Source organism: Megalops cyprinoides, chromosome 2 (genome assembly GCF_013368585.1).
Source record: "Megalops cyprinoides isolate fMegCyp1 chromosome 2, fMegCyp1.pri, whole genome shotgun sequence".
Classification (NCBI taxonomy): domain Eukaryota; kingdom Metazoa; phylum Chordata; class Actinopteri; order Elopiformes; family Megalopidae; genus Megalops; species Megalops cyprinoides.
The window spans coordinates 58,854,313-58,881,340 of NC_050584.1; the positions used below are offsets into that span (position 1 = coordinate 58,854,313).

A 27,028-nucleotide genomic window follows, 5' to 3' on the forward strand; every position below is an offset into this window, starting at 1 on the left:
GCGAAGTACCGGTGCGAGCGGGCGAAATAGGAGGGGGGGTAGCATCGTAGCGACGAGTGCTGCTACGCACCGCAACGATTTACCGCATTTAAATTGTATTTATGTGACATTCAGAAACCAAATTTGACTTTGTATTTTGCCATCACAAAACATGCCTGATCACATAAAATTCTTCGAGAGTCTCTCCGGTGCGGGGAAAGCCATCGCCGTGCTGACGAGTGGAGGGGATGCTCAAGGTACGGTAACTACGGACACGGTGATAGTATGCGTTCTCTCTGACATTTTTTAGCTCATCATGGGCTCGTAAAGGGCGAAGAGGACCCATTCAAACGCAGTATATAGCTCTTCGTTGTTAGCTATGGTTTCTCGTTATTAACCCATAATGTTAAGTGTTACGCGTTTTGAATTAGTACCAAACGTAAGGCATCTATCTTGACACTAATGTTAGGGACATTATTTTTGAGCCAGCGAGTTAGCCGAACAAGTGCATTTCTAAGGCCTATGATTTAGACATATACAGTACAGAAGATCGCCTGCCAAATAGCTACCCAGCTATATTTCAATCATGCCAACGTGTGACTAAAACACAGGCATCCCTTGTTTTGATAAAATGGTGATTTTTCATTCCTCAGTGGATATAGATGTAAGTAATCTAAGAATACTTGTGCAGTAGCTAGCGAACGTTACAGAAATCACTTTATAAATGTCTATCGAACGACTGCATTGCGGAATTTCACTCAGTTCATGTGACCATCGCGTTGCCATCTACGTTTGTTTCTGCTTCAGCATCAGCGGTGATACGGCGCTGTTGGCCGCAGTAAAAGCTTGCATGCAAAACACACTTTTTTTTTTACCGACGTTGACTTAATTGTTCAACTCGAATTGGAAGTTGGAGATATAATCAGCTAGTTTTCCACCGATCCGCCCTTTCTGTGTAGCCTTTGCGATCTGTTTGCTTTGGTGTCCGGCTACACTTGTCAGTGGAGAAAACGCAGTACATGCCATTAAATACAACATGACGATGCACGGTGAACTGGCTGCAGCAAGCCAGAATAGGCGTTTCTCGTCGTTATAGAATGAGGACAACCTCTGTATTTGACAGTGTGTCGAGAGCGGCGACGTGCGTACGTGAGGACTTGCAGGCGTTGCAGGTTATGCCTAGTGCGTCAGAGGGAACCTAGCATCATAGAAATGTTTTGTGTTTATTTTGTCGCTCTTTTGATGCCACACTTATTCACTTCACTTCTTCAGCAAGAGTTAAACACATTTATATGTTGGCACATGTTTAAGATGCCTACACGATGGGGACTGGTCGAGGTGAAGCTCATGAAGGAGTATGATGACTTTTTTCGTCTTTTGCAGCGGATTTTTTTTTTTAAAGAAGAAGAAATAAAACAGGACACGATTTCATGAAAGTCATGCTTATAATACATATGCTTTTAAGTAATAATACAAGGTAATAAATAATAAACATGTCACTTTTATTCGTTCTCTCAAACTCTCGTTGATTACACATCCCAACTCCGTCATTTTTGTGTAATTCAAAATGACACTTAAATGCTTACTCCGGTTACAGTGTGTTATTAACAAAGCAATTATAGAGTTCGGGGTAAGTCTTGTTCCTGGAGGTCTGTTCTCGCGAAAGTTCCTTACCTGGAGGTCTGTTCTCGCGAAAGTTCGTTACCTCCGAGATTTTTTTTTGTCTTGACAGGATCTAACACTGTAATGTTGGAAAGTAAGTTTGTTTAGTCTTACCTGTGTTCTCCCGCTGACAAAGCTGAGGTACAGTGAGACTATGCTGTGACCGGAGTTAAAAATGAGGCACACTGACTGTAACTGTTAATGCGTCAGTCAAAGTAAATTATCACGAGCTGATGTAAAACAACGGCAGCACACACAGGTTTTACAATCGTTACTTTATAATTGATGTGTTAACGTGAGGGCTGATGGCTCCTTTCATTTGGAAAGCAATTTGCGAATGAACGCAGACAGAGCCTTTTAAAACAACTTTGATGACTCAGCAGAGAAGCAAACCTCATCACAGGTTGCTGATTACTTCTTAATATTCACTTTTCCTGGCGTCCCCGGTTTGGCTGTTTTGTAAAGGGCGTGTCTCCCGTTCTTCCTTCAGAAAGCTTAGCTGAGTCAGCTTCATCATAACACAAGTACTGAAGTGAAGCAGACGACCTTGAAATGTCATTGTTGGCCTAAAATAACAGCTTGGTCAGAATCCCTGCTAGCTGCATAGCTACCCATCAGACTGAAGTTAGTTTGTCTTGCTCTTTACTCTGGGCTGTCCAGCGATGCTTCTGGAATCAATAAGCCCAGCAATAATACAGACCTTCTTACAGGACTGATCATCTGGTACTCAAAAGCAGGTAAACTGTTAAGTGCAGTTTAGCTGTCACAATTTCCACACCTGTGTGGGATAGTTATTTCAAAAAACCAGACAACAGTGTTACCCAGTACAGCTGTGTATTTATATTCACTGAGATATGTGGGAAGGACTTGTGGTTATGCAAAACATTTACCATTTCACTCGGCAGTCAGAGCTCACACCACAGCTGCTTCATGTAAACAAAGCCATTGGATCTCACTCACTAAATTGGGTAATTAAGCAATAAATATAATGGTCTGTAAAAAAGTCTTGTACTAACAAGCAGTAAGCATAATTTTGTTGGTATTTACAGTGGGCTTGTTCCCTATTAATGGCTTTCTAAAAATAGAGATTTGATTTTATAAAGGTTCGCTTTGTATAGGTTGGGCCTAAAGTTGTCGGGAAGGTGAAGTCATGCAGCATGCTTTATTTGTAATTGCATCACAGTGTGTAGTTTTTTTTTTTTTCTGTGTGTTGGCACTGTGACTTTAATTTCTAGTCATCAAACTTGGTTGGTTTCCTAGAAACAGCATTAAAACCTTGGCTAGTTTTTCCACCATTTGCTCATTCTCTGAGGCCAAACCTTTGCAGAGTTCTTAATGACTCTGTCAGAGGTCTAAATGCCACAGTTCTAGCTGTCTGCTTGCTTCATTTGAAGCATCGCCTGATATTTTGTGTGTGTGTGTGTGTGTGTGTGTGTGTGGAGGGGGGGGGGGGGGGGGGTGGTTAAAAGTGCTTACAGCCTGACATTAGCAGTCTAAGCACAGCCTGTTGGTTTCCCCAGTTTTTGAAAAGCCGGTGAAAAACGGCCTTGTGCCGGGTGGGAGGAGCGTGAGCATTTTACCAAACTTGGAAATGAGCTGTGCTGAGGACAAGGCCTCTCCAGCTACACAGAAGAAATGGGGATTTGAAACCAGACGTTTCAGCTGTAACAAGGACTGCAAATAGGAATGAAAATATTGGGCTAAAACAGCTATTATAAGGAGTACTGTGTCTGTTCCAACACATTTTTGCACAGTACACTGTACGAATACAGAGCTGCCAGCTCATGATAGGCAGGTTGAATATGCTGGTGTTTTATTTGTGACCTTATAGATCAGCAGTCATTGCCATTATCGTGGTTTATTACTTGAGATTTGTGTGCATGCTCACATTAGTGTAATTCTTGTTTTCATATAGAAATATCTTACTGAATGCATGCATAATAATTGCAATATGTAAGAGAAAGCTGAGTGCATGTGAAAGCATACAGTACATTACATGTAAAACATGCAAGCTGTAAGTACCAATTGTGAGCTGGGTATGCATACCATGCATACTGTGTAAGATAACTAAGCTCAAATGTTACCATTTCTGTCAATTCTATGTATGGTACACACAGAAGTAGGTCTGGTGCTAATTTTTCTGTTTTAACCCAGTTGCTGCTTTTCATTCACAGTCTCCCATCTACTAAAATGTGTTTTAAAACGACAGAACATTTGCTTATAACCTCCACATGAGCCATACACTTCACAGCGTACTGCATTATCCAACAAGCAATTTGAAGTAGAGTTCTAAATTTCTGTAAGTGAACATATAGTGAAATCATATCAATCCTCTTTGTGGCACAGCCATGTTTTTCTTTCCAGAAGGTTGAAGTGCCATTTCCCCTATCTGCTTAGTCTCAGTACAGGATTCATGCTATCATATGTTTCAGAAAGTCAAGGTCAAGCTTATTTATTTGCTGGTTTCTTCATAAAACAACACATCTTATTGCATCACAGTTCACTAAGACAAAGGGTGATATGAAGAATTTATTATTTTTTTTAAAGGTCAGTTCTGTTAATGATTCTGTGGAAGCAGAAATAGGAGAGGCCCAGCAGAAGGACCTTAGTGTGTTTGATGTTAATATATATAGTATATATATATATATATATATATATATATATATATATATATATATATATATATATATATATATATATATATATATATATATTCAAAGCACCCTTAGCTGGCATGGCTACCTCTCCTAGTTAGCACAAACTAACTTTAGGAAAGCATTTAGTAGTTAATTAAATACCAAAAAATACGCTCATTTACATTAAAGGAAGGAAGACATTAATTCAGATGGAATTAACTACATTGTATAAGGATTATAAACACATTGAAAACTGAGACTACACTTACATGAGCTTTGAATGCTCAGTCTAATGATGAGTCTTTTTTGTGTGGTCCCACAGGCATGAATGCTGCAGTTCGTGCTGTGGTCCGCATGGGCATCTATGTGGGAGCCAAGGTATACTTCATTCATGAGGTGAGTTTGGAACCAAAAGTTGACTGAAATAAATATCATCACCCCATTGCTGTCATTTAGCAGATGCTCTTATTCAGATCAAATTGCATAGGTTACATGTTACATTTTTACATGTTATCAATTTATACAGCTGGATATTTACAGAGGTAATTCTGGATTAAATACCTTCCCCAAGGGTACAGTAGCAGTGTTGCAGCTGGGACTCAAACCAGCAACCTTTTGGTTACAAGCCTGGCTCTTTACCACTATGTTACACTGGCACACCTGCTTTACAGATAATCTTTTGAGAGTGACTGGGTGTCCCATCATTGAATTAAGCAAACTGGCAGTGATGTGTGTGCAGAGCACCAGCCTACTGTTGCTTTGTTACATAACGGGCTTAAGGCAATAGTAGGACACCGGCTTGCATTTGCCTCTGATGGACAGATCGGTAATGTCTGTGGCAGTATAAATGGATTACAAAAATCATGTCCTTCTGGGCAGCGAGAGGGTCTGGAGTTTTGTGTCATTACCCTGTTTTCTTTTTAATTGATTTCACCATGTTAGGACTGGAATTGGATAATGCATAAAAGCACCAGATGATTGTGAGTGAAAGTGATATATACTATCATAGAAGATAATGATCCATTAAGAGACCAGCAAAGAAAGCAGTCAGAGTAAGCGTTTATGTGTTTTGTCCCTACAGGGCTATCAAGGAATGGTAGATGGTGGAGATAATATAAAAGAGGCCACATGGGAAGGTGTCTCAAGCATGCTGCAAGTGGTACGTAAGATAAACAAACTGGGGGGTCTTTCCCACACAGGAAATATGCTTTACTGTGGAAGTACAGGACATACAGCTGTATTCGGCTCAGACGGGAACAGGAAATCTGCTTTACTGTAGACATACAGAATGTGCTGCTATTTTTGGCTCACACAGGAACAGGGAGAGTATGCACGTTATGTAATGTTGTGTATAACTCTGCTATTTTTTTTTCCTGCAAACTGATATTTTGGTTGAGTGGAGTGGTTGGCCATTGTATTTCATCGCTGTGTGACAGTTACTGTGCGTAATAACTGTTTAGAAGCACTTACACAAACCTAGATATACTGCCAAGGAAGGAAGACATTAACGGCTACGGTATGAAGCTTTCTTGGCAGAGGAAAAGAGTTAGAGTTCATGACCAGAAATGGAAGAAATGCATTTTGCTGTTAAATCCATGAGGATGGAATGTGAACGCTGTGGTTCGCAGGGCGGCACGGTCATAGGCAGCGCCCGCTGTAAGGAGTTCCGCACGCATGAGGGCCGTCTGAAGGCTGCCCACAACCTGGTGCAGCGGGGCATCACCAACCTGTGCGTGATCGGGGGAGACGGCAGCCTCACAGGGGCCAACCTCTTCAGGGAGGAGTGGAGCGGCCTGTTGGATGAGCTCGTCCAGCAGGGTACGGAGGCCCGGAGGGGACACACTGGTTCTGGGATGTTTTTTTTTTGGTGTAATGAAACTGTATGACAATGTGGTGAAGCCACTGAGTATTTGACCTCTCAGGGACCTTGAACATCTGCAGGATTTTGACACTCCAGGAGCAAGCCTCCCTGCCCCTGATTTCAGGCATGGAGAATTGCTAACAGATACTGTTAACGAGCAGCCAACAGTGGGTCATTTGAGTGAAGGTAGAACTACCAAATTGCAGCTTGTGCCACTATAGTCATTGATGTTTAGTACGAACAGAGAGCTTTCATATATTGTGTTATGAGCACTGAGACAGATTGAAACACAGTTGCCCCAAGGCATATGAATGAGAAAAAGCCAGCCAGCTAGCAGCTGCTTTGTGCTGCCTCCCCCTGCAGGGTTAATCGATGCGGAGGCTGCAAAGAAGTATTATGCCCTGCACATCGTGGGAATGGTGGGGTCCATCGACAACGACTTCTGTGGCACCGACATGACGATCGGAACCGACTCTGCCCTGCACAGAATCATTGAGGTTGTGGATGCGATCATGACCACTGCTCAGAGGTAAAGAAGGAGAAATCTTTAAGCTTTTTCATGTGGTTTTCACAAAGAAGAGCGCTGTGGCTCAGCCTACTCCTGCCAGATTGCAGGCAGGCCCGACCTCCCCTCTGTTTTACACACACATACACACACACACACAAACACACACACACACACACACACACACACACACACACACACACACACATTGCTGTGGAAATTTCCTCTCCTCTTCATTGCTGCATCTGTGTATTTGGCAGACTGGCAGATTGTGGAATGAATGCATTTGACGCTGTTGCCGTGTTGTTTCTCATCCCTTTCAGCCACCAGAGGACATTTGTGTTGGAGGTCATGGGCAGGCATTGTGGGTAAGGCAAAGATTATCCCCATGATTGCTTTGACTTCTGGTCCTCTGTTCCATGTGCCTCGCCATATGTGGGAGTATATGTGATAACCGGGGCCTGCACTCTACTGTATATAGAACTCTATATAAGTAGTTGAGCATGTATGCTTGTGTTGGGGAAATTTGATTATGAAATTTCACTGACTGCAGTACAGTATGGTGCAGTTTATGCAGGCATGGTAAACATCTGTTTTTGGCCAGGTGCCTGTTTTAATGAATGTGTGTTTGCTGAAGGTATCTGGGTCTGGTGACAGTAGTGTGTGTTTGTGCGTGTGTGTGTGTGTGTGTGCGCGGGTGTGTGTACTGTAGGTACCTGGCCCTGGTAAGCGCCCTTGCCTGTGGGGCGGATTGGGTCCTAATACCTGAGATGCCCCCTGAAGATGGCTGGGAGGAGCAGATGTGCCAGAAGCTCTCTGAGGTAATGGGTGCAGCCCGAGGAAATCCTCTCACACCGGCCCTTCACTGCCAGTGCGTTTTTAATGCAGAATGCCTTCATTCTGCACTTCAGTCCAGAGCACCTCTACTGTTCATTTTTTATCTGGGCTGCTTTCACTTTGGCCCTTTGTAAAATTTCAGCACTGGCCAAAGAACTCTGTTTTCATATATACTGTATAATGCCATCATGAAGTTTGTCCCAGAAGGGCAGATTACCAATATTAAAATAATCCCAGATTTTGCAGTGCCAAGGGCCAGAATTAGAAACGCAATATTTACACCTGTTTTGGATCAGTGGCAGTTGAAATTGGATGACAAATCTTTTCAGTATTTTTTCAGCACTAGAGGCCCCATCAGGTAAATTATTCTATTTTTCTACAGCCCATTTGTTGTAATGGACTTGATGTTCAGTGATAAACACTCTTGTGAATGAAGCTGTTAATATATGTGCTTCATGTATTATTGTTTTGTAGTTACTAATCTGTATCCAACAAGTAAAATGTATTAAGGAATAACATTATTATGGTGTTATGTTAGAACAAGTCACACAAACTGAAACATAACCAGGACAGGAGAGCGGATACTCACTCCTGCAGTGTTTCTTCCATTGTCCAGACTCGATCCCGAGGTTCGAGGTTGAACATTATTATAGTTGCCGAAGGAGCCATTGACAGACATGGAAAAGCTATTACCTCTAGTGTTGTCAAGGATGTGAGTACCTGAATGTGCCATCGGTGGAAAACAAAAGCAGACCCTCGCCGATACTGAATGGTCACATGACCCCAGTGAGTGAGCGAAAGAGAGAGAGCTAGAGAGAGAGAGAGAAAGCAAGAGAGAGAGAGACATTAATGTGGCTGAGCGGTATAACATGCTGAATTAAAGCTGCAGTCTTCATGGAGACCAAAAGTTCAAGTCCCCCTGTTGCCTCACACTCACTGGTCTCGGAGTGTTGTTAGCCTGGTCTGACACTGTCGCTCATTTAAATTGAATGGATACACTTATGTTCTACTATACTGGAAGGCGCTCTGGATAAGAGCGTCTGCTAAATGCATGTAATGTAATGTAATGAGAGAAAGAGAGAGTGAGAGAGAGAGAGAGAGAGGGAGAGAGAGGTTAGGAACATTGTGATCCTGTCACACGAACAGGACCAAACTGTACCAACAATACCAATTTGCACAGTTGGATGCGGCATGGATCCGCTCTTACCTCCTGGGGCATGAAACTATTTCAGCAGGGACGGGTCACTGCTTTTGAAAACCTGTGCAAAACTTTACATTTTTTTTTGTCATGTTTCTTTATCCTCATAGAATCGTGCAGGGAAGAAAAGGCTGAATATCATTATTGTAGCAGAAGGTGCAATTGATTCTAACAACAAGCCTATTACCACAGAGCGCGTTAAGGATGTAAGTACAGTAGGCCTTACGGTGGCGCTCCGGCCGAGATCCGCCACGTGCGTGCAGCTCTCTGTCCCGCTCTGGTTTCTGGAATGCTTAAGTACGCTCTCTGGTAAGGAGGCCTCTGCTCTCTTGCATTAGTAATGGTCTTCTTCCATCTTTCGACTTCCCTGAGACAGCTGTTTCGCTATGAGCACACCCTGGCCCCTCTGAATTATTTAAAAGAGGAAACGGAAGAGTCAGGTATAAATAGAATATTTCCTGAATTGGCAGTCACGAACTTCAACCAAAAGTGGGGGGGGGGGGGGGGGTTAATTTGGCTCATTTTATCATAACACCCCAGACAAATTGCCATTTTGGGTTGTTGTTAAGATCGTAGTTCAGCTTTATCAAGTACAGCCTCTGTCACTGTCAGGATCAGGGAGCTTCTCTGGGTCCTGTAGGAGCTGAACTGCTGATGTGCATACTGCTTTGTAGTGCTGCTTGTGCCGTGCTGCTGTATCTCAGTCTTTGTCACATAAACACAGGAAAATATTGTGCAAATTGTGGGTGGAGTTGAAAGGGGACATATTCTCTAGGGAACTTAAGTACGTCGTGTGAGAACTCAGATTGCACTTTCCCTTTTGCTTTATTTTTTAACTAAATGCATGCAGTTTTCCTCTTAATATTAGTGGTAGTTTTTATTGCATATAGCATGTGTACTATCTCATGAATGCTTTGTGCATTGTATTGTTATTGTTAGTATTTGTTTTTAACATTGTACGATATTCAATCATTTCGTATATTGCTTCATGTTACAGTTATTAGTAAAGTCAAGTAATGTTTTTTTAAATATTGATCATATCATATATTTATATTATATATTTATATATATATATTTGTTGTTTATTGGATTGGCCTGATCATGAGTTAGAAACCCCCACGGAGAAAAAGACTAGCAATTTATAACAGCAAAGTGCCATGGAGGAATTTGAGCTGGCCTAGTGATATGACTCTAGTGATTCCACAAAAGTGCCATGGAGGAATTTGAGCTGGCCTAGTGATATGACTCTAGTGATTCCACAAAAGTGCCATAGAGTAATTGACATTGTCCCAGAGACAATATGACTCTAGTGATCAGTGATTCCGCAAAAGTGTCACGGAAGAATTTACATTGTCCTAGATGAGTCCTGGTGTGTCTCCAGTGTTTACACAAAAGGGCCATGGAGACAGGAACAGTCAGGTCACATCAATCCCCCTATCCCTCTTTCGCAGCTGGTTGTTCGGTGCCTGGGATTCGACACCCGAGTGACAATCCTGGGCCACGTCCAAAGAGGCGGCACCCCTTCTGCCTTCGACAGGATCCTGGTAGGTTAGCAGGCCTCTGTGACATCGAAGGCCCGTGGTATTAACATGCTCCTCCCGCCTATGGTCACCTGTCCCCTCCTTGTAAATGACCATTTCTGGCTTGATGTGGCGGAGAGAGTGTCCCTCGCCGAGCTCCGGCGTCACTCGCCGTCGGGTTCGGTCCTCTGACGTTTAAACCTGACATGGCACCTCTCTCCCCCCTGCCAGGCCAGCCGCATGGGAGTGGAGGCCGTCCTGGCCCTGCTGGAAACCACCGCCAACACCCCGGCCTGCGTGGTGTCCCTGTGCGGAAACCAGTCGGTTCGCCTGCCGCTGATGGAGTGTGTGCAGATGGTGGGTTTTGGCCGAGGGCCAGCTGACCGCGGTGGAGCTGGTGCACCGTGAGCGCTCCACATAAGGGGCGGGGGGGGTCGTCCTATTATTCGCCCAGAGGAGCTGCTTTGTTAATCATTTCAGTCTGTGTCCACAATGGTGATCATGACCTGATATGCAGCATCATGTGATAGAGAAAGAAAAAAACAAACAAACAAAAAGAGCTCCAGTTATGACAAACTGGGCCGCACTGTGCTGCGCTGTTGGGTTGATTGTGCTTTTGTAGTTCTGTAATATATTTTTATTTCAGTCAGTGTTTGATTGTGCTTTTGTAGTTCTATAATATATTTTTATTTCTGTCAGTGTTTTGAGCAGCCAGTTCAAAAGATAGAAAAGATCAGATTTCATTTCACTTTGCGCTCCCTCTAAGGGCAAATCTGTCCCACAGCTTAAAACAGGTAAATAATGTAAAAATATAGGCACAGATACAAAGACAAATGCACACCAACAGTAATGGATCTTACATGTCACATAGGCTATACAGTCTGTGCACTCGCATCATGAGTGTTTATATAGGAGATGAATGGCCACAGGAAGTTGCTGACTGAGGAAATGCTCTTCCCTACAGACACAGGAGGTGCAGAAAGCCATGGATGAGAAGAAGTTTGAGGAAGCAGTGAAACTGCGTGGCAGGTGGGTCCTTCTGGAAGCATCCGCCCCAGTTTTTTCCTGGGCTGGGGATGGGACTGAGCTTTGTCCAAGTCGAATGTGAGAAAGGGACTGGTCAGGCAGAAAATGACGTTACGTCATTGTCCATTGGGAGCATACTTAATGAGTTCACTGTGAAAGCACAGGCTCACCCAAAGGGATTGCCAAATCACCTGCAGAAAGTGGGTGAGGGGACTTAAGCATTTGACAAAAGAGGTTTTTTTCTCAGTTTTTCTATAGTTTTCTTTGCCTATAACAGCTGAACTACATAATTTTCATGTTGCATGTTGACTGTCATTTGTTTGCTGATCAGTTGTTGACAGTGACTGATAGAGATAGTGAGTTATAACAAGTCCAGAAAAGGTGCTTAACTATGACACATCTTTAATGGAAAAACGTCAAAAAAAACCCCTCAAAATTAAAAGTAAAGAAGTATGTGTTTGACTTATGGCTGTGTTCAAAAAAAACATCTTTTGTCTTTTCTGTACAACTGCAGGAGTTTTGAAAACAATCTGAAAACATACAAACTCTTGGCCCATCGGAAACCAGAGTCTGAGCTTCCCCATGTGAGTTGCTGCACCATTTCAAAACCGGTGAAGCGTTTTATTCGTGCCTATACTTATTATCTTTTGATCCTATTGTGTGTTTTCTGTACTTCTGTGTCATGTCAGCATTTCCGTAAGCTGTGCATTAAACTAATGATGTAATATAAAGCCCAGAACTGTCAGCAGTGCACCTGCCACCACACTGAGGAGTTTTTGAGAGACTGCTAAGTGTGATTCTTCCATTCATTTTTGGCCATCAGGGTGACTGCATGTACAGCACTGTGTGTAGGCATTAGTATAGCAGCTTAGCTTTAGGTGCCTACATGGACCACAGAACCTTTTCATTCGTGCAATGCTTCAGCGGCGACCTGGCAGCCAAATACTTTCTACCCTGCTTTTAATACACTTTGTAGATCTTCAGCAGAGCGTGTCTTAGGACTGGCATTCTGAGTTGTATGTATACATTTTGTGTGGGATTATTTTTTTGTCAGTGCTGTAAAAGCTTACATATGCAAACCTTCTTTAGTTACATGTGCATGTTGACTTTGTAGAAAAAATGTTGAGTTCATGTTTCATTTTGATGACAGTAACTTACATTAGAAAAGCTCATGCTGTGGCTGGTATGTAGAATTACAACACATTACATAATGTGTGCGGCAGTGTTATATACGGCGATCTATATATATGCATGACTGTGGGCAGTACTGCAGCCCTGCAGTTGCTTATACATTTTGACGTAATAGTAATAGTAATAGAGTTCTGTGATGTGCATCAACTGTCAGTTAAGTAACATGAGTCTTGGTAAAATACCGAATAATGGCACATTGTAATAAGTGATTAAGTTGTAAAAGGCAAAATGTAGCAATGTTCCACAAAACATGGCCATTTCCCCTGCCTGTATATATTTCAGCCTTCTCTGCATGATGAACAGTTATGAGCTACTTATTTTAAGCACAGAGTGCTTGTGTGCTTCATCCAGAGCTGTCTCTGGGTTTCCCAGCACGGATGATTCATATCTCATAGGGGAGAACATAAAAGCAGCTTGATGAATATGTGATAGGATACACTAACTGATTTTATTAAGTGGTCCCTGGAGTTTGCAGCAGAAAAGGTCTATTAAAAAAAGCATTGCTTTTAAACAGCCACACTGGAGCATGATTTCATTTCATACATTGCAAATCCCAAGCTTTGTGCTCTGTGTTTTTATATATGGCATTGGCACTGTAATGTAAATGTTCTTCTTAAATTTAATCATATTCTGTAAATATGCGACTGTTCTCATTATGTAACAGTTTTGCATAGCAGTCGTAAGAGGATCAGATGACTGGAAGCTTTTTCATATGTGCCGGATACACTGTGACGTTGCAAAGGCAAACACTGGCATGTATGATTCAAATCCCGCATTTTTCATGATCTGACGGTTTGGGTGAGACGAGCAAGAGCCGGTGTTAGAGAGAGGCTTTAGTCAAGACCTGGCCATCTGGCCGCAGCTACAGTGTGGATTCTCGCTCGCAGCTTGAGACGGCAGCTTTTTATGCAGGCCGCGTGGGCAGGTACACAGACAGGCTTGAGCTTCTGTCCAGAAAAGGGGTTTGAAGCTTGAGCAGATGAGTCTGTACCAAGAGATTCCCCATGAGAGACGATCAGTAGTCCAGATCAAGAGCTGTGTGTGTGCAGGGGCTGTGCTGATATTAAAATGAGCAGAGAGACAGCTTGCCATTACACTGTTGTGACGGTGTTGCAATGGTGTGCTGTTGTGACAGTCTATCACTGTAACGTTATGAAAGAGTGACATTATGACAACGTGATACAGTGTGTATGATAGTATGACAGAGAAACACTGTGACAGTGGAGCAGTAGTGTGACCGTGTTAGTGCGACACAATGAAAGTGACGTAGTTGTCGTGCAATGGTGTGACAGAGTGATGCTGTTACAGTGTGAGAGTGTGAGAGTGCGACCGAGTGATGGTGTGAGAGTGTGACAAAATGGAGGTGACATTTTGATAGTGTGACATAGTGGCGCTAGGATGGTGTAAGAGTGTGGCAGAGTGATGCTGGACTAGTGTGAGAGTGTGGCAGAGTGATGCTGGACTAGTGTGAGAGTGTGGCAGAGTGATGCTGGAGTAGTGTGAGAGTGTGGCAGAGTGATGCTGGAGTAGTGTGAGTGTGGCAGAGTGATGCTGGACTAGTTTGAGATTGTGGCAGAGTGATGCTGGACTAGTGTGAGATTGTGGCAGAGTAATGCTGGAGTAGTGTGACAAAGTGATGGTGTGAGAGTGTACCAGTGTGACAGAGTGGCGGTGTGATAGTGTGACAGAGTGATGGTGAGAGAGTGTAACAGTGTGACGGAGTGATGGTGTGCGAGTGTAACAGAGTGACGGTGTGTGAGTGTGACAGTCTGACAAAGCGACAGTGTGACAGACTGTCATTGTGCGAGCGTAGCAGTGTGACACGGCGACATTGTGACGGCGTGCATGGCTCTGTGTACGCAGAGCTCCTTCAACGTGGCCGTGCTGAACGTGGGCGCCCCCGCGGCCGGCATGAACGCTGCCGTGCGCTCCGCCGTCAGGGTGGGCATCACCGAGGGCCACAAGATGTTCGCGGTCAACGACGGCTTCGAGGGGTTCTACAAGGGACAGGTACGTTTGCTAATGATAATGACTATTACATCTACTAGAGGCAGAGTACCACCACCATCTTAACCAGCAGAAGACACACACCCATACAGAGCCGAGACAGGGCTTTGCCTGAAGCAAGGGTCAGGAACAATCGATCTTTAATTGCGTTCCCCGAAAGTCATTCTGTTAGCGCCAGCCCAGCTCCTGCCTGTCACGTCAAATGTCACGCCGGAGGTGTGCGCAGACTCGACAATTTGACGGAGCAGGGTGACCTTGCCAATGTGCCGCTCCGGCTGACAGCGCGGCAGCTGCGCCTCCTTCACGGCTGTGCTACAGCACGTGCGGGGAGATGAAAAAACCCCAGATTAACAGTAAGCCAATTACAGCCTGGGGAGACAGCAGGAGCGGTGCGGAAGCACAGCCTGCCCTGGCAGAGAGGGGGGGGGGGGAGTAGACGCTGCGACATGAGGCCCTGTGGGAGGCTGCTAACGCACGGGGACTGGCAGAGATCGCTGCCTGAGATGACTCCACGCTAACACGCTGCTAGCACAAGCGAAATGAGTAGGTTACTTTTGGCTGAATTGTATTGGGCGGCAGTGTAGCGTAGTGGTAAGGAGCAGGACTCGTCACTAAAAGGTTGCTGTTTTGATTCCCTGCTGGCGCACTGCTGCTGCACCCTTGGGCAATGTCAGCTCAGATTATCCAGTATACAGTAAATATCCAGCTGTATAAATGGATAACATGTATAAAAAAATTGTAACCTGTGTAGGTCACTCTGGATGAGAGTGTCTGCTAAATGCCTATAAAATAATGGAAATGATAAGTATGTAACAACGACTTATGGAGATCATTCATAATAGTGTGTCTAAGATCTAATATATAGAGTTTAGATAAAAGCAAAAAACAAAACAAAAAAAAAAGACATGGGGGATATTTTTAAACACATCCAGTAAAGGCTGACCATCAAGGTAATGTTTTGTGACAACATTCAGGGCTACAGCAGGAGGGAAGCAAGGAAAAATCTTCAGATGGTTCTATCAGTTCTTTTCCTTTACAAACATTTTCTACTGGTCTTAACTGTAAGTCTAGGTCAGGGACAGTGAGGGACACAGTCAAGTTACAGCACACACCCAGGATTGATAACATCATTATCATAAATAATAACACCAGGTTCTGCTCTGCTGAGCATCCTGGTTTTACCCTTTTGTGGTTGTTCAGTATTCCGTGTAACCCAATATGTGTTTCTTTAAGCTTGTGTAAAACAAAGCCATCCAAACCCTAAAGGTTCACAAAAAACTGGTTTTACAGGTGTAATCGCATCATGTCCCAAGAGGCTATTGTGGCCTGTCACAAGAGTCTATACATGCTGGTTTCTACAAGCTAATTGGTGGAGAGGAAGAGCTCTCCAACAGCGTTTCCCTGTGACATGACCTGTGACATTACTGTCCGGTAGCGTATCACAGTCCGTGGACCTCTGTTAAAACCATTTAAAAAGACACACTCAATCCCATTACACAACCGTCAGAGCTGAAGGCACTAGTGTTCATTCCATAGTGTGGTTTGTTAATATGTGATATCCCTAAGACCTATTCCACTGATTCACCATACAGTCAGGATCCACTAATATACAGGACAGTACAATCCATTCCACTAATACAAAGCACAGAACTGTAGCCTATCATTGTACTATGAACATCTTCTTGGTTGGTTGAACCAGTAGACAGACACGTAATAGGATATTTCCTTCTCAGTCTGGAAAGAATTACCCTTGTTCACTTCGGTATTAATACACCACAGTGGCTTAGCCTTGGAGCATTGCTCACCCCGTGATAGGATAACCTTTCCGAAACACAGACCAATCACAACAGCAAAATTTTCTTGTGTTTCTGCCTTTTCTGGCATTTGTCCAGCATTGTCTGTGCAGTACCTTCACTGAGCAGTCAAAAGAGTTCCAGGCATCTGTGGGAAGCAATAGCCAGTAGTTTGGCCCCAATAGTAATTGCTGCTACTATTCATTGCGAAGTTATTTCTCCTTTTGAGTCAGCAGCTTCTGAAAATATTCTGTAATCTCCTAACCAGTCAGACACCATATATAGAATATAAGTGCTCATGGGGTCCTTGAGTTAAGATACTGAAACTTTGGGGTGATGTGCTAAAGGGGTGAGTTTATATTCGTTTAGCCATTGATGCACCTTTAAGAAAACACTAAAATCAAAACAATTTCATTATGTACACCTGAAAACAATGAAATAAATTCTACTTTAAATGACAGTTTTTTCAGGAATCCCTATGGCCGAAGGTAGTTTGCGGGGTAGTCTGAGGTAGCTTGAGTTTGCCCCCTGTGAAATCTGAGCTGATTCTTGCCGTTGTGTATGGGTGTCTTTTCCATCCTTAGATAAAGGAAATTAAATGGGGAGATGTTGGTGGCTGGACTGGCCAGGGTGGATCACTGCTGGGAACAAAACGGTAAAATATCTTTTTAATAAACTTATTACAGAGGAATTTGAAGTGTGAAATTGAGGTTTGTATGTGCTAACGGAGTTTTGACTTTAGAAATGAATCTAAACAACTTTACATTCGTCTGTACAGAGATCATTTATTCTGCTACGAACATACCCGACTGTTAGGAAAAGCTTTTCTCCTCTCATTCAATGTTCTTTTTTTCTTATAATGACACAGCAAGGATATTTCAATTTTCCATTGCTGAGGAATAAATTGGATAGAGGCAATTCAGTTTCTGTCTCTGGCTTAAAAGGCTGATTTGTTCAAATTAAATTTACTGTTGATTGTATAATTTCAGAACACTTCCTGCAAAGCACACTGAGAAAATCGCTGAGCAAATGCGGAAGCATAACATTAATGCGCTGCTTGTTATTGGTGGATTTGAGGTACGTAGCAGTCCATTTATTTATTCCATGATGTATAGATATAGCAAGACATTGTTTACAGTTAGATTTACTGGAATTATTATTATTATCATTATTATTATTATTATTATTATTGTTATTGTTGTTGTTGTTGTTATTTAATATTTACCAGTATAATCTGGTAAAATGTGTTTGTATTTTGTTACTATATAATAGAACTGCATATATAAAGATTTTCTAACAGTTATATAAAAGTAATATTCACAAAGCATGAACTTCTACCTTGCATCTTATATTTACTGCACTTCCAAACTATATGTAAATAAGAGTTTGAAAATATAATGTCTCTCTCTCTCTCTGTGATAAAATACAGTTGCCAAACAAACGAAAGGCCAGTGTGGTTTGTGATGGAAGTTAATACTTTGTGAATACAACCAGCTAACAAAGATGAAGTAGTGATATGTTTTAGTAATACAATCAAAGCGCTGTCTGTTGCCTGTATTGTGTAAAACACTGCTATGCTGAACATGACCAACCCTGTCCCTGCTCCTTCGTAGCGTCATCCTTATACTCACGTGCTTACACGCACATTCTCTTCACTTCCTCTAATCCATAAAACCATGAAACTCTACCTCCCATTAAATCAGATCACCATTAGTGATATCTGACACATTTACAGTAATAAAATGTGGATGTGTAGTCCAGAGCATGGGAATTAATCGGACTGCAACAATGTGTCCCGTTACAAATGGACAAGTGGACCAGGGTGAGCTGGTTAGTGATAACTGATTACTGTACATAACAGCACGGCAGTCAGTACTGCAGTCTGTTTTGAGTCCGTCTGACAGTGAATTTACTGATTTTTAGCTTATGAATGTTTGACAATGTCAGAGATTCTAAAACCCATGCTGTACTCTCATCATAGACCACTCGTAGTACGGTATGTGGGCTTCCTTTGAGCCTGTTCATCTGTTCACCCATAGACACAGAGGCTCATGTCATTGTCTGTCTGTGTGTGTGTGTGTGTGGGCGTGTGTGTGTGTCCTCTGTGGGTGTGCCGTGGTACCTGTCTTGTGTCACGCTGTCCGTTGTGATAGACCTGGCTCTCCCTCTGGCTCCTGTCATGTCTCTGCCATTAGCTCCAGCACTAAAGACCTGGCTCTGCCCTGCAGGCCTACCTGGGACTGATGGACTTGTTAGCTGCCCGTGGGAAATATGACGAGTTCTGTGTCCCCATGGTTATGGTACCAGCCACTGTCTCCAACAATGTACCGGGTTCAGATTTCAGCATTGGCGCAGACACTGCTCTCAATGCTATCACTAATGTAAGTGTGGCTGGGGTACAAGAAAAACACACCTTACCGCTGCCAGCCAATTAAAACCCTGCATCACAGGTCACAGCTCAGGCTTTCAGTTACCAGCATCAGCCAATAGGAAGCTGCTATTGCTAACTGCAGCTAATTATGTAAAGGGCCTCATTATTTATTCATGTAGTCATTTTCGATGTGGCCTCGTTGTTAGAAAAAGAAAAGCTGTAAGAATTAGTCGCAGTTCATGCGTTTGCAAGTTAAATTTGCTTAGCAATACTGCTTCTCCATCCAGTGAGGGCTTTTATTGGGTCAATGTTAAGTTGACAACTCAGCCAAAGTATCGATGTGATACACTTAAAGCGCAACTGTCAAGCATACACTCTGTATGCAGTGACGGCCAAAAAGCTTGCGCCAGAGGAGTCGTGAAAAGCAGCAAAAGGCTGAGAAATGATTGATAGAGTTGTTAGGCCCTTTGAGGTGTTGCTGATGCTTTGGCTGGCACGGCTGGTATGGAAAAAAGGCGAGCTTGGGGTGCACAGGTAAGTGGTGGCCAAGGCATGCTGCAGTACCTTGTGGCATGCTGCGCCCTGGACGTGTGTTGAGCCTGCACCTTGCTGCGCTTGTTTTTGTGGACAAAGATGTGTGGTCTGAGTTTAGATTTAACACAAGAGTTTTCCTCTGCTCAGTAACATGAACTAACCAAAGCTGCACACACTACTTTTAGCATGCATTCAGTAGCTATATTAATAAGTAATAATTTTGTATTAATAATAGCATATTAATAAATGGTTATCACCATTTCATTATGTATTTTTTATTTGATTTTATTTATTTTATGCAAGCACTTTGAGATTTATTTTTATTTATATGTATTTACTGCCTATTGCATCTAATCCATAACTACATACTACAGTCTGAGTTGCGTTCTTTATTATTAGGATAAGATTCTCCTTCTCCACAGTTCTTTGAAGAACTAGATAATTCACGCACATACATACATGCACGCGCACTGACAGACATATCCACACACACACAGACACACATACACACACCGCCCCCACACACGCTAGCATTGTCGAGTGCAGCAAAGCGTTGTGTAAAACCTAGGCTTGGCCACCATCGTTCCCTGAAATCTGTCTTTGTGTGACAGTGACTGCCCTGGCATTGTGTCGAGTCCCCCACCTCAGGTACAAATGTACCATTGTGACTCCCGGTGCAGTGTCACCGAGCCGTGCTGCCAACATCATGCTCTTTTTTTTTTTTTTTCCATTAGCGTCCTTCACCGAAGCGTGAGCCCCCCCCTGCCCCCCCCAACCCCCCTCCACTCACTCTTTGTCCTCTCTGCCAATGGGAAGCCAATACCGCTATCACACGGAAGGAGCACACGCACAGGACACACACACGCACTCAGGGCTGTCTCTCAGTGTAGCCCGGGGGCTCCCCCTGGTGGTCTAACGCATCTATATACTGCCGCTTCAGGCCCTTGAGAGTCTGCTGCAGCTTTATGACGCACGGTCCAGCTTTGAGGAGTTTTGCATCCCGCTCTGTATGCTGCCCGCTACCATTAGTAACAATGTGCCAGGCACTGATCTGAGTATCGGAGCCGACACTGCCCTCAATGCCATTGTGGAGGTAAGGGGGACCTTGCAGCGTTTCGCACCTCGGTATGTTGTTAGATGCACAGCCGGTGTAGCCTATTGGTTAGGGACCTAACCTGATTTCCCAGGCGGGGCTCTGCCATCGTATGCTGGAGCGAGGCACTTAACCTTAACGGCGTCAGTAAATATCCAGCTGTATAAAGGCACGCCGCGTATAAAATGTAACCTCTGTAAATTGGCCCTGGATTACAGCGTCTGCCTAGAAAATTAAAAAGTCATTTATTTTAAGTGGTCCCTGTTCACCTGGGCCCTGTCAAGTACCGGCAGTGCACTCAGAATATCAGCTGAAGCATAAATCTAGCAACTGAAATTTATCATCGCATTAAGTATTTTTCCAGTTTAGGAGATTGATCAAATATGTGTCTCGGCTGTGAAGCTGTTATTTATCTGCATGTGAAATTGCTCGAATTGTAACCAATAGAAATTGTCAATTATTTTTTATTTTAACAGATGTGTCTGTCAGCTTAATGTCTTGTGCATGTTGACCCCCAGGACACCAGTTTTACAGTGGTAAAAACAAGGTCTAAACTTTTTCCAGAGGACTGAAAATATACATTTTTAGGCTATGTGATTATTACAAGAACCCTACAGTGTCAACACACCCATATTGATCCATTTGACTGCTTACCTTTCTGTGATTGCAATCCAGGGATACCCATTGGACATCAGGAAATTATCGTATTTTCTCAAATTCTCTCAAATATGAATTTGTGTAGTTGCAGAGCATATACGCATTAAAAAAATATACATATATATTCTTTGTGTTTTCCACTGTAGTAGTTTGGCTTCCTAGAAGAGATTCAGATGAAAGTGTCCCTTGGTAGTGTGTGGTTGTGGCATTTTGAAAGAGCCCTGCAGCTCGGTTGTGCCAATTATGTTGTAGCATTAGAAAGACTGCTGCATTATGTTTGGTGTAATGACTCTGTGAGTGTGTGTGTGCGCGTTCAGACGTGCGACCGAATCAAGCAGTCGGCCAGCGGGACCAAGCGCCGCGTCTTCATCATCGAGACCATGGGGGGCTACTGCGGCTACCTGGCCACCGTCGGGGGGCTGGCCGCTGGCGCTGATGCCGCCTACATCTACGAGGAGCCCTTCGACATTCGAGACCTCCAGGCAAGTCATGTGATGTGCGGAAGCCCCGTGCCAAGGAAGGCGGCTCTGAACAGTATTACGTAACCTCTGTTATGTAGTCTATATGTGGGCTGTTATGTAGTCTATATGTGGGATTCAGAAGAGATCCTCAAGCCCTCACATCAGGTCTCCCATTTCGTCCAGCTTTGATGTAGTAATTTGGGCAAGTGTTAATCATCCAAGTGGTAAAATTAAATTGAGACCATGTATAGAACAGAACGATGAAGCAGATTAAGCTCTCATATTAGTGTTTTGTAAGTGTCATGTCAAAATCCTTTAAATATTTATTTACCAGGGCCTTAATATTACTTTGCTGTGTACGTAAGGTGCCATTAAAGTTGGCATATTTGACCATGCGTATGTCAATAAGGTCACTCCGCTTCACACAGAGGAAGGTTAAATCTTAGTATAGCATCCTTTTACAAATTTTCAATGTACTACATGAATAATATAATAATTGTATATTACCAGCTGTGTTCACTTAAAGTTGGAAGTGGCACATTTTATATTACCATTACATTTGGAGATGTACGCGTGTTATTTTTAAGGCTGTCGTTGACACGTGACGAGCGTAACTAAAATGGCTATTTATCATAAAAAGTGAGTATGTTACTCGCCGTGTTCTCTACTGCAGAGTGAATTCTGGTAGAGAGTACCTTGCACTGAATACTCTCCATTCTGTAGCATCTGTCTTTTGAGCTACTCTCTGAAGCTGTCCATGTTAAATATGCAGACAGATGTACTCTGAGAGTTTCTATTTTAAGAGCGTGCGGGTGACCAGGCACAGGTGCGTGCGTCAGTTATTTATGGCCAGAAAGTAATTATTCCCTGGCTGTTATGCCCTGATCAGTCTTGAAATTGGGCTGAAACCATCAAAGGCACATCTGGATAGGGAGGTAGTGGCATTTCTAAGCACTCTGCTGAATAAACACGGGCACGGTGATATTTTCTTTGCTGTTGGTTTTACCTGAATTAAAGAAAATATTTGTGAATATTAATGTAATTTTTTTTACAAAATATGTATGTGATCAATTTCACCACTCTGAAAATAAGGGAAGTCATTATTACCAGTGTGTTTGAAATGAAAATTTGAAAACAGTGAAAATTGTATGTGATTTTATACAGTCAGTGGAATGATTCCCAAACAGCACAAAGCTGGGAAATATTTTGAGGAACAATGGCGCCCTCTGCTGGTGTGTAGCAGGAAACGGTGTTTGACTTTCACATTACCAGATGAATTAAGCCTGTAGGAAATCAGTATCCATGTGCAAGTCTTCCAACACATTTCCACTACCACACATTTAACTTTGTCATAATGTATGAACAGAGGTTTTGAATCACTACAGTTCTTGCCCTCCACTGAGGGCACTGATTGAGAGGCCTCACTGGAGAGCAGCAGAGGCTTGACGGTGATTTGTTCTGGAAATTTCAGGCCAATGTGGAGCACTTGACAGAGAAGATGAAGACCAGCATCCAGAGAGGTTTGGTACTGAGGTATCGCAAACTCTCACGTGAACGGAAGCCATTACACTGCACACAGGCAGAGGCCGCACTGAGCCATACGAAACAGCCATGAGAAACTCAATCATATCATAAATATTAGAGCGATAATCAATAATCCATGTATTAGTCAGAGGAACATAGACCGCAAGGTGCGACATTAGAACCCTGGCACTGTTTCAGTTCCTTGCAGAGGTGTTACATTGATTTTGCATGTACTTGCAGTGCCTACAGAGAGAGGAACAGCCAGTACCCTTCAGTAGACCATCTTCATTACCTCTGACATGAATTTCATAGAATACAGCAAAGATATTTACAAAGCTGATTGACTGAAGGATAGGAATGTAGCTTATAGCATTACATCAACTAATATGCACCCATCCTTTCATAGCTGCGTAGTGTGACTTGTCTGTTGAGTCACACAGCTTCTCTGAAACCTCAGATTAGCTAGTTTTAATTATTCAACGTATTCAAAATCCAATGCAAAGCCATCAGAGAAGAAAAGCATCATGTTCACATCATCATCGTGTTTAACATCGCAGAAACGAGAACAGCAGTGAAAACTACACAACTGACTTCATCTATCAGCTGTACTCAGAGGAGGGCAAGGGTGTGTTCGACTGCAGGAAGAACGTTCTCGGCCATATGCAGCAGGTAAGTACAGGAAATCACCTGAGTCACAGAGTTTTCTCTTAAGTAGTATCCAGTTAGTCAAAGTATTTGGTCTGAAGCTGTCTACATTTCAGCTGGTTGATCAATAGAAGACAGCAAACCTGGATATTCATGGTTTTAAGAATACATATTTAACCTTCACAGGGTGGTGCGCCGTCCCCTTTCGACAGGAATTTCGGGACGAAGATATCTGCCAAAGCTATGCAGTGGATCTCTAAGAAGCTCAAGGAGACATATAGACAAGGTATGTCATGAACATAGTATCACATGACTCATTTGCTTCACAGACGCCTTTACTTAGGGCAGATTGTTGTACCTTTGACATGCTTACACATTATCCATTTGCACAGCTAGGCATTTAGTGAAGCATGTTCAAGCATACTGTGGCAGTGCCCGATGAGTGGATGGAGCCTGCAAGTCTGCTATTACAAGCTCAGTTCCTTGTAATTAATGTGTACTACCTTGCCATTCACCTTGCTGTTATCTGTGTCTGTAGTGCATTTGAGGGGTTTTCAACCTTCTTGCTGGCCTGGACCTCAAAACAAAGACAATATGGGGCAAATATTTTCTGTGGAATAATTAGGACTTACTTTCTTCCATTTTATTGTTAATTACAATAATGGAATATTAACAGTATACTTACATTAAATTTGTAAATAAAATGAATGTGACCTGTGGTATAATGGGATTTCTGGGTGTGGTCTGAGGGAGAGAGAAGCACAGTTTGTGAGCCTTCAGGGAGATAGTGAGAAAACAGGGTCAGGTCTTATTCCACACTACGCTCAACCGTAAGCAACATTTAGGGAAGTCAATGATGGGACTTGGGGCAGCAGTGTAGTGGTACTGGATAGGGCTCATAACCAAAAGGTTGCTGGTTCGATTCCCTGCTGGGGCACTGCTGTTGTACCCTTGGGCAAGGTACTTAACCCAAAATTGGCTCAGTAAAATCTCCAGCTGTATAAATCGGTAACATTGTAGAAATTCTAACCGATGTAAGTTGCTCTGAATAAGAGCGTCTGCTAAATGACAACAATGTAATGAATGAATGTAACATAAAGTGAATCCACTATTGCAACAAATACAAGGTTGCAAAAGACAAAATGAACTTTACAGCCTCTGTAAAATCCTGGAAAGCCTGGCTGGTTGTCTCCTCAAGTCTGCCAGATGATCTTGAAAGTATTTAATTGGTTTGTCTTCCATTTTCAAATATCGGTGCCACTTTTGTGGCTTCATTGTGTCCCTTTGGACAGAAATCCAGAAAACACAACACATACAGTAGCGTCATTTCCAGCTGGGCATGAGCCCCATGCAGCTCAGACACCCCACTTGGTTTATGCCTACTTCAGTATCTATTACCTGGCAGTCTATTGCCACACTGATCCCTTGGGCTCTGCAGATCTCTGGTGAAACACTCTCATTTTATACTCTTTCAAACAATGTAGAGACATTGTATTCATAGTATGGATGGTCAGTCCACTATGTGCCTCTCTCTGGTCAAATATGGTTGAGTGATGGTGAAACATTATTGGGTAATATTGAATATAGTGTTTTTTATTAATTGTTAAAATACAAGTGCAGAACTGGATAATTGGCAGCAAGATATGCAGCTGAAGTTAACTGCTGGAGACATATTGCAATATAAAATGTGCTGTGAACTGCATTGCATGTCGTGGAAAACTAACATGTGAGTTGGTTTCTTGCTCAGATTACACAGTTTGTAGCCTTGTGTCTTTAGTTAAATCTGCATTCCTGTTTCTCTTCTTTTTGCTCTCTCCATGGATGACATTAAGATGAAGGTAAACCCTTTTATTCACTGACGGTGGCTTTGAGTCCTTCAAAGCTGCTTCTCCATTAGTTCCATTTCACAAGTTCAAAGAGTCGCAATTTATGCGCACTGTGATAATGTCCCTTTTCCAGAAAGTTTATGTGTATACCTCTCATGTGAATGAATGCTCTCAGATTCTTAACATGGCACACGAGAGATAAGGCTGCTGTGAGATGAATAGTTTGGCAGTTTGCAAAGCAACATTGACATGAGAGCACTCTGATCTATTCTGTACATCAAACAGCACTGCTAATCTCCACATAAAGCCATTTAGAAAGTAGTGACATTTAGCTAGCCATGTTAACATGGGCTGAAAGCACATTGAGTGGCCTGGCCCGTGATTGGGCAGTTTGCGTCAGCCACGTGGCGCCTAGCAACAGCGGTGCTGTCTGCCATAGTGCTTTGTTAATGGGTTTTCTTTGCCCTGCAGGGAGGGTGTTTGCCAACACAGAGGACTCAGCCTGTCTCCTGGGCATGCGGCGTCGTGCGCTCATCTTCCAGCCAGTGGTGCAGCTCAAGGATGAGACGGACTTTGTGTATGACACGCTACACACGCATTACGTTACATTACATTCATTTAGCAGACGCTCTCACCCAGAGGGACTTCCAGCACAAGAACAGAAGTGCGTACATTCAAGTTGCATGAGCAACAGTGTCAGACTAGGCTAACAACAGTCCCAGACCAGATAATATAACGGTACTTAAGCCCTACCACGAGTTAACCTGTGGAACCTGACTAGACAAGGGAAGACAAGTACAATTACATTTACATGTGTTCATTTGGCAGATGCTTTTATACAAAGCGACTTACAAGTGAGGCGGAGTACAACACAAGCGTAAAGCCATATAAGTAGTCACAATATTAGAAGCGCTGCATGAACAAGTTTCAGTTGTTGGCCAGAGAAGGTACAAGCTAGCTGGTAGAGATAGGAGTGCATAAAACCATGCAACCAAGCCAAGTGTACCATGAAAGATACCATGAAGCAACCATAAAACCAAACCAAGTATGCTACCATACATCTCCTTGTATGTGTGTGCCTGGGCTTGCCTACAAGTCACTTATCTGTCGTCCGCAGCCACAGAATTCCGAAGGAGCAGTGGTGGCTGAAACTCCGCCCCCTGATGAAGATCCTGGCCAAGTACAAGACCAGCTATGACGTGTCGGACGCCGGCCAGCTGGAACATGTGGAGCGGAACAGGCCCAAAGAGACCGACGCCTCGGCCATCTGAGGCCGCGGGGGGACCGGGGGGGGGGGGGGGGGGGGGGGGGGGGGGGGGGGGGGCGCCGATGGGGGTTCGTTAACGCGTGTAGATCGGGTCATCCGTGAAGAGTGCTAACAGCAGCTCTGTCCTTTTCCTGTGGTTGTCGTGCCTCCACTACGTGTCGCATCGTAAAAAAAGTCGCCCGCCCCTCGTTTCTCGAAATCGCCATCCCCGCCGTCGCTGAGAACCAGACAGCTCTTCCTTTGTTCTAATCTCACTCCGACATGTTGCCTACTGTTACTGCCCCATGAGTACAGACGATGAGCCGCCGTGTTATGGTCTCCTAAGCTGTGTTATTCACCGTGTAACTGCACTTTCTTCAGACCTGAGGTTTGTCCCACACTGCTGAGAGTAGAGCATTTAGATCCGCTGCTGTTCAAACGTGTATGTGTGAGACC

The 27,028-nt window shown here is 43.4% G+C and overlaps 1 protein-coding gene across 6 annotated transcripts; it reads left to right on the forward strand.

The window, feature by feature from the left end:
- Nucleotides 1–26,601, forward strand: pfkpa (phosphofructokinase, platelet a). 6 transcript variants are annotated; one of them, XM_036515999.1, is made up of 23 exons: nucleotides 1–236; nucleotides 4,600–4,673; nucleotides 5,359–5,436; nucleotides 5,906–6,095; nucleotides 6,502–6,667; nucleotides 6,967–7,011; nucleotides 7,356–7,464; nucleotides 8,097–8,192; nucleotides 10,130–10,222; nucleotides 10,430–10,555; nucleotides 11,163–11,227; nucleotides 11,739–11,808; nucleotides 14,279–14,425; nucleotides 16,800–16,870; nucleotides 17,205–17,292; nucleotides 18,444–18,596; nucleotides 21,188–21,352; nucleotides 22,803–22,864; nucleotides 23,413–23,524; nucleotides 23,687–23,786; nucleotides 25,333–25,338; nucleotides 25,798–25,903; nucleotides 26,444–26,601. In XM_036515999.1, exons 1-23 carry the CDS (start codon nucleotides 152–154, stop codon nucleotides 26,595–26,597), a joined length of 2,361 nt encoding a protein of 786 aa, XP_036371892.1. In that variant the 5' UTR covers nucleotides 1–151; the 3' UTR covers nucleotides 26,598–26,601. The 6 variants fall into 6 exon arrangements, with proteins under 6 accessions (XP_036371892.1, XP_036371901.1, XP_036371910.1 ...); XM_036516008.1 differs by lacking the exon at nucleotides 18,444–18,596 and adding an exon at nucleotides 20,061–20,213; XM_036516017.1 differs by lacking the exon at nucleotides 25,333–25,338.
- The last annotated feature ends 427 nt before the right edge of the window (nucleotides 26,602–27,028 follow it).

Excerpts from the sequence above, each read along its gene's own strand:
- pfkpa (XM_036515999.1), top strand. The coding sequence starts at position 152 with ATGCCTGATCACATAAAATTCTTCGAGAGTCTCTCCGGTGCGGGGAAA. Across the intron at positions 14,426-16,799 it reads AGGGGTTCTACAAGGGACAG|ATAAAGGAAATTAAATGGGG; the intron begins GTACGTTTGCTA and ends TTCCATCCTTAG. Across the intron at positions 21,353-22,802 it reads TCGACATTCGAGACCTCCAG|GCCAATGTGGAGCACTTGAC; the intron begins GCAAGTCATGTG and ends TGGAAATTTCAG.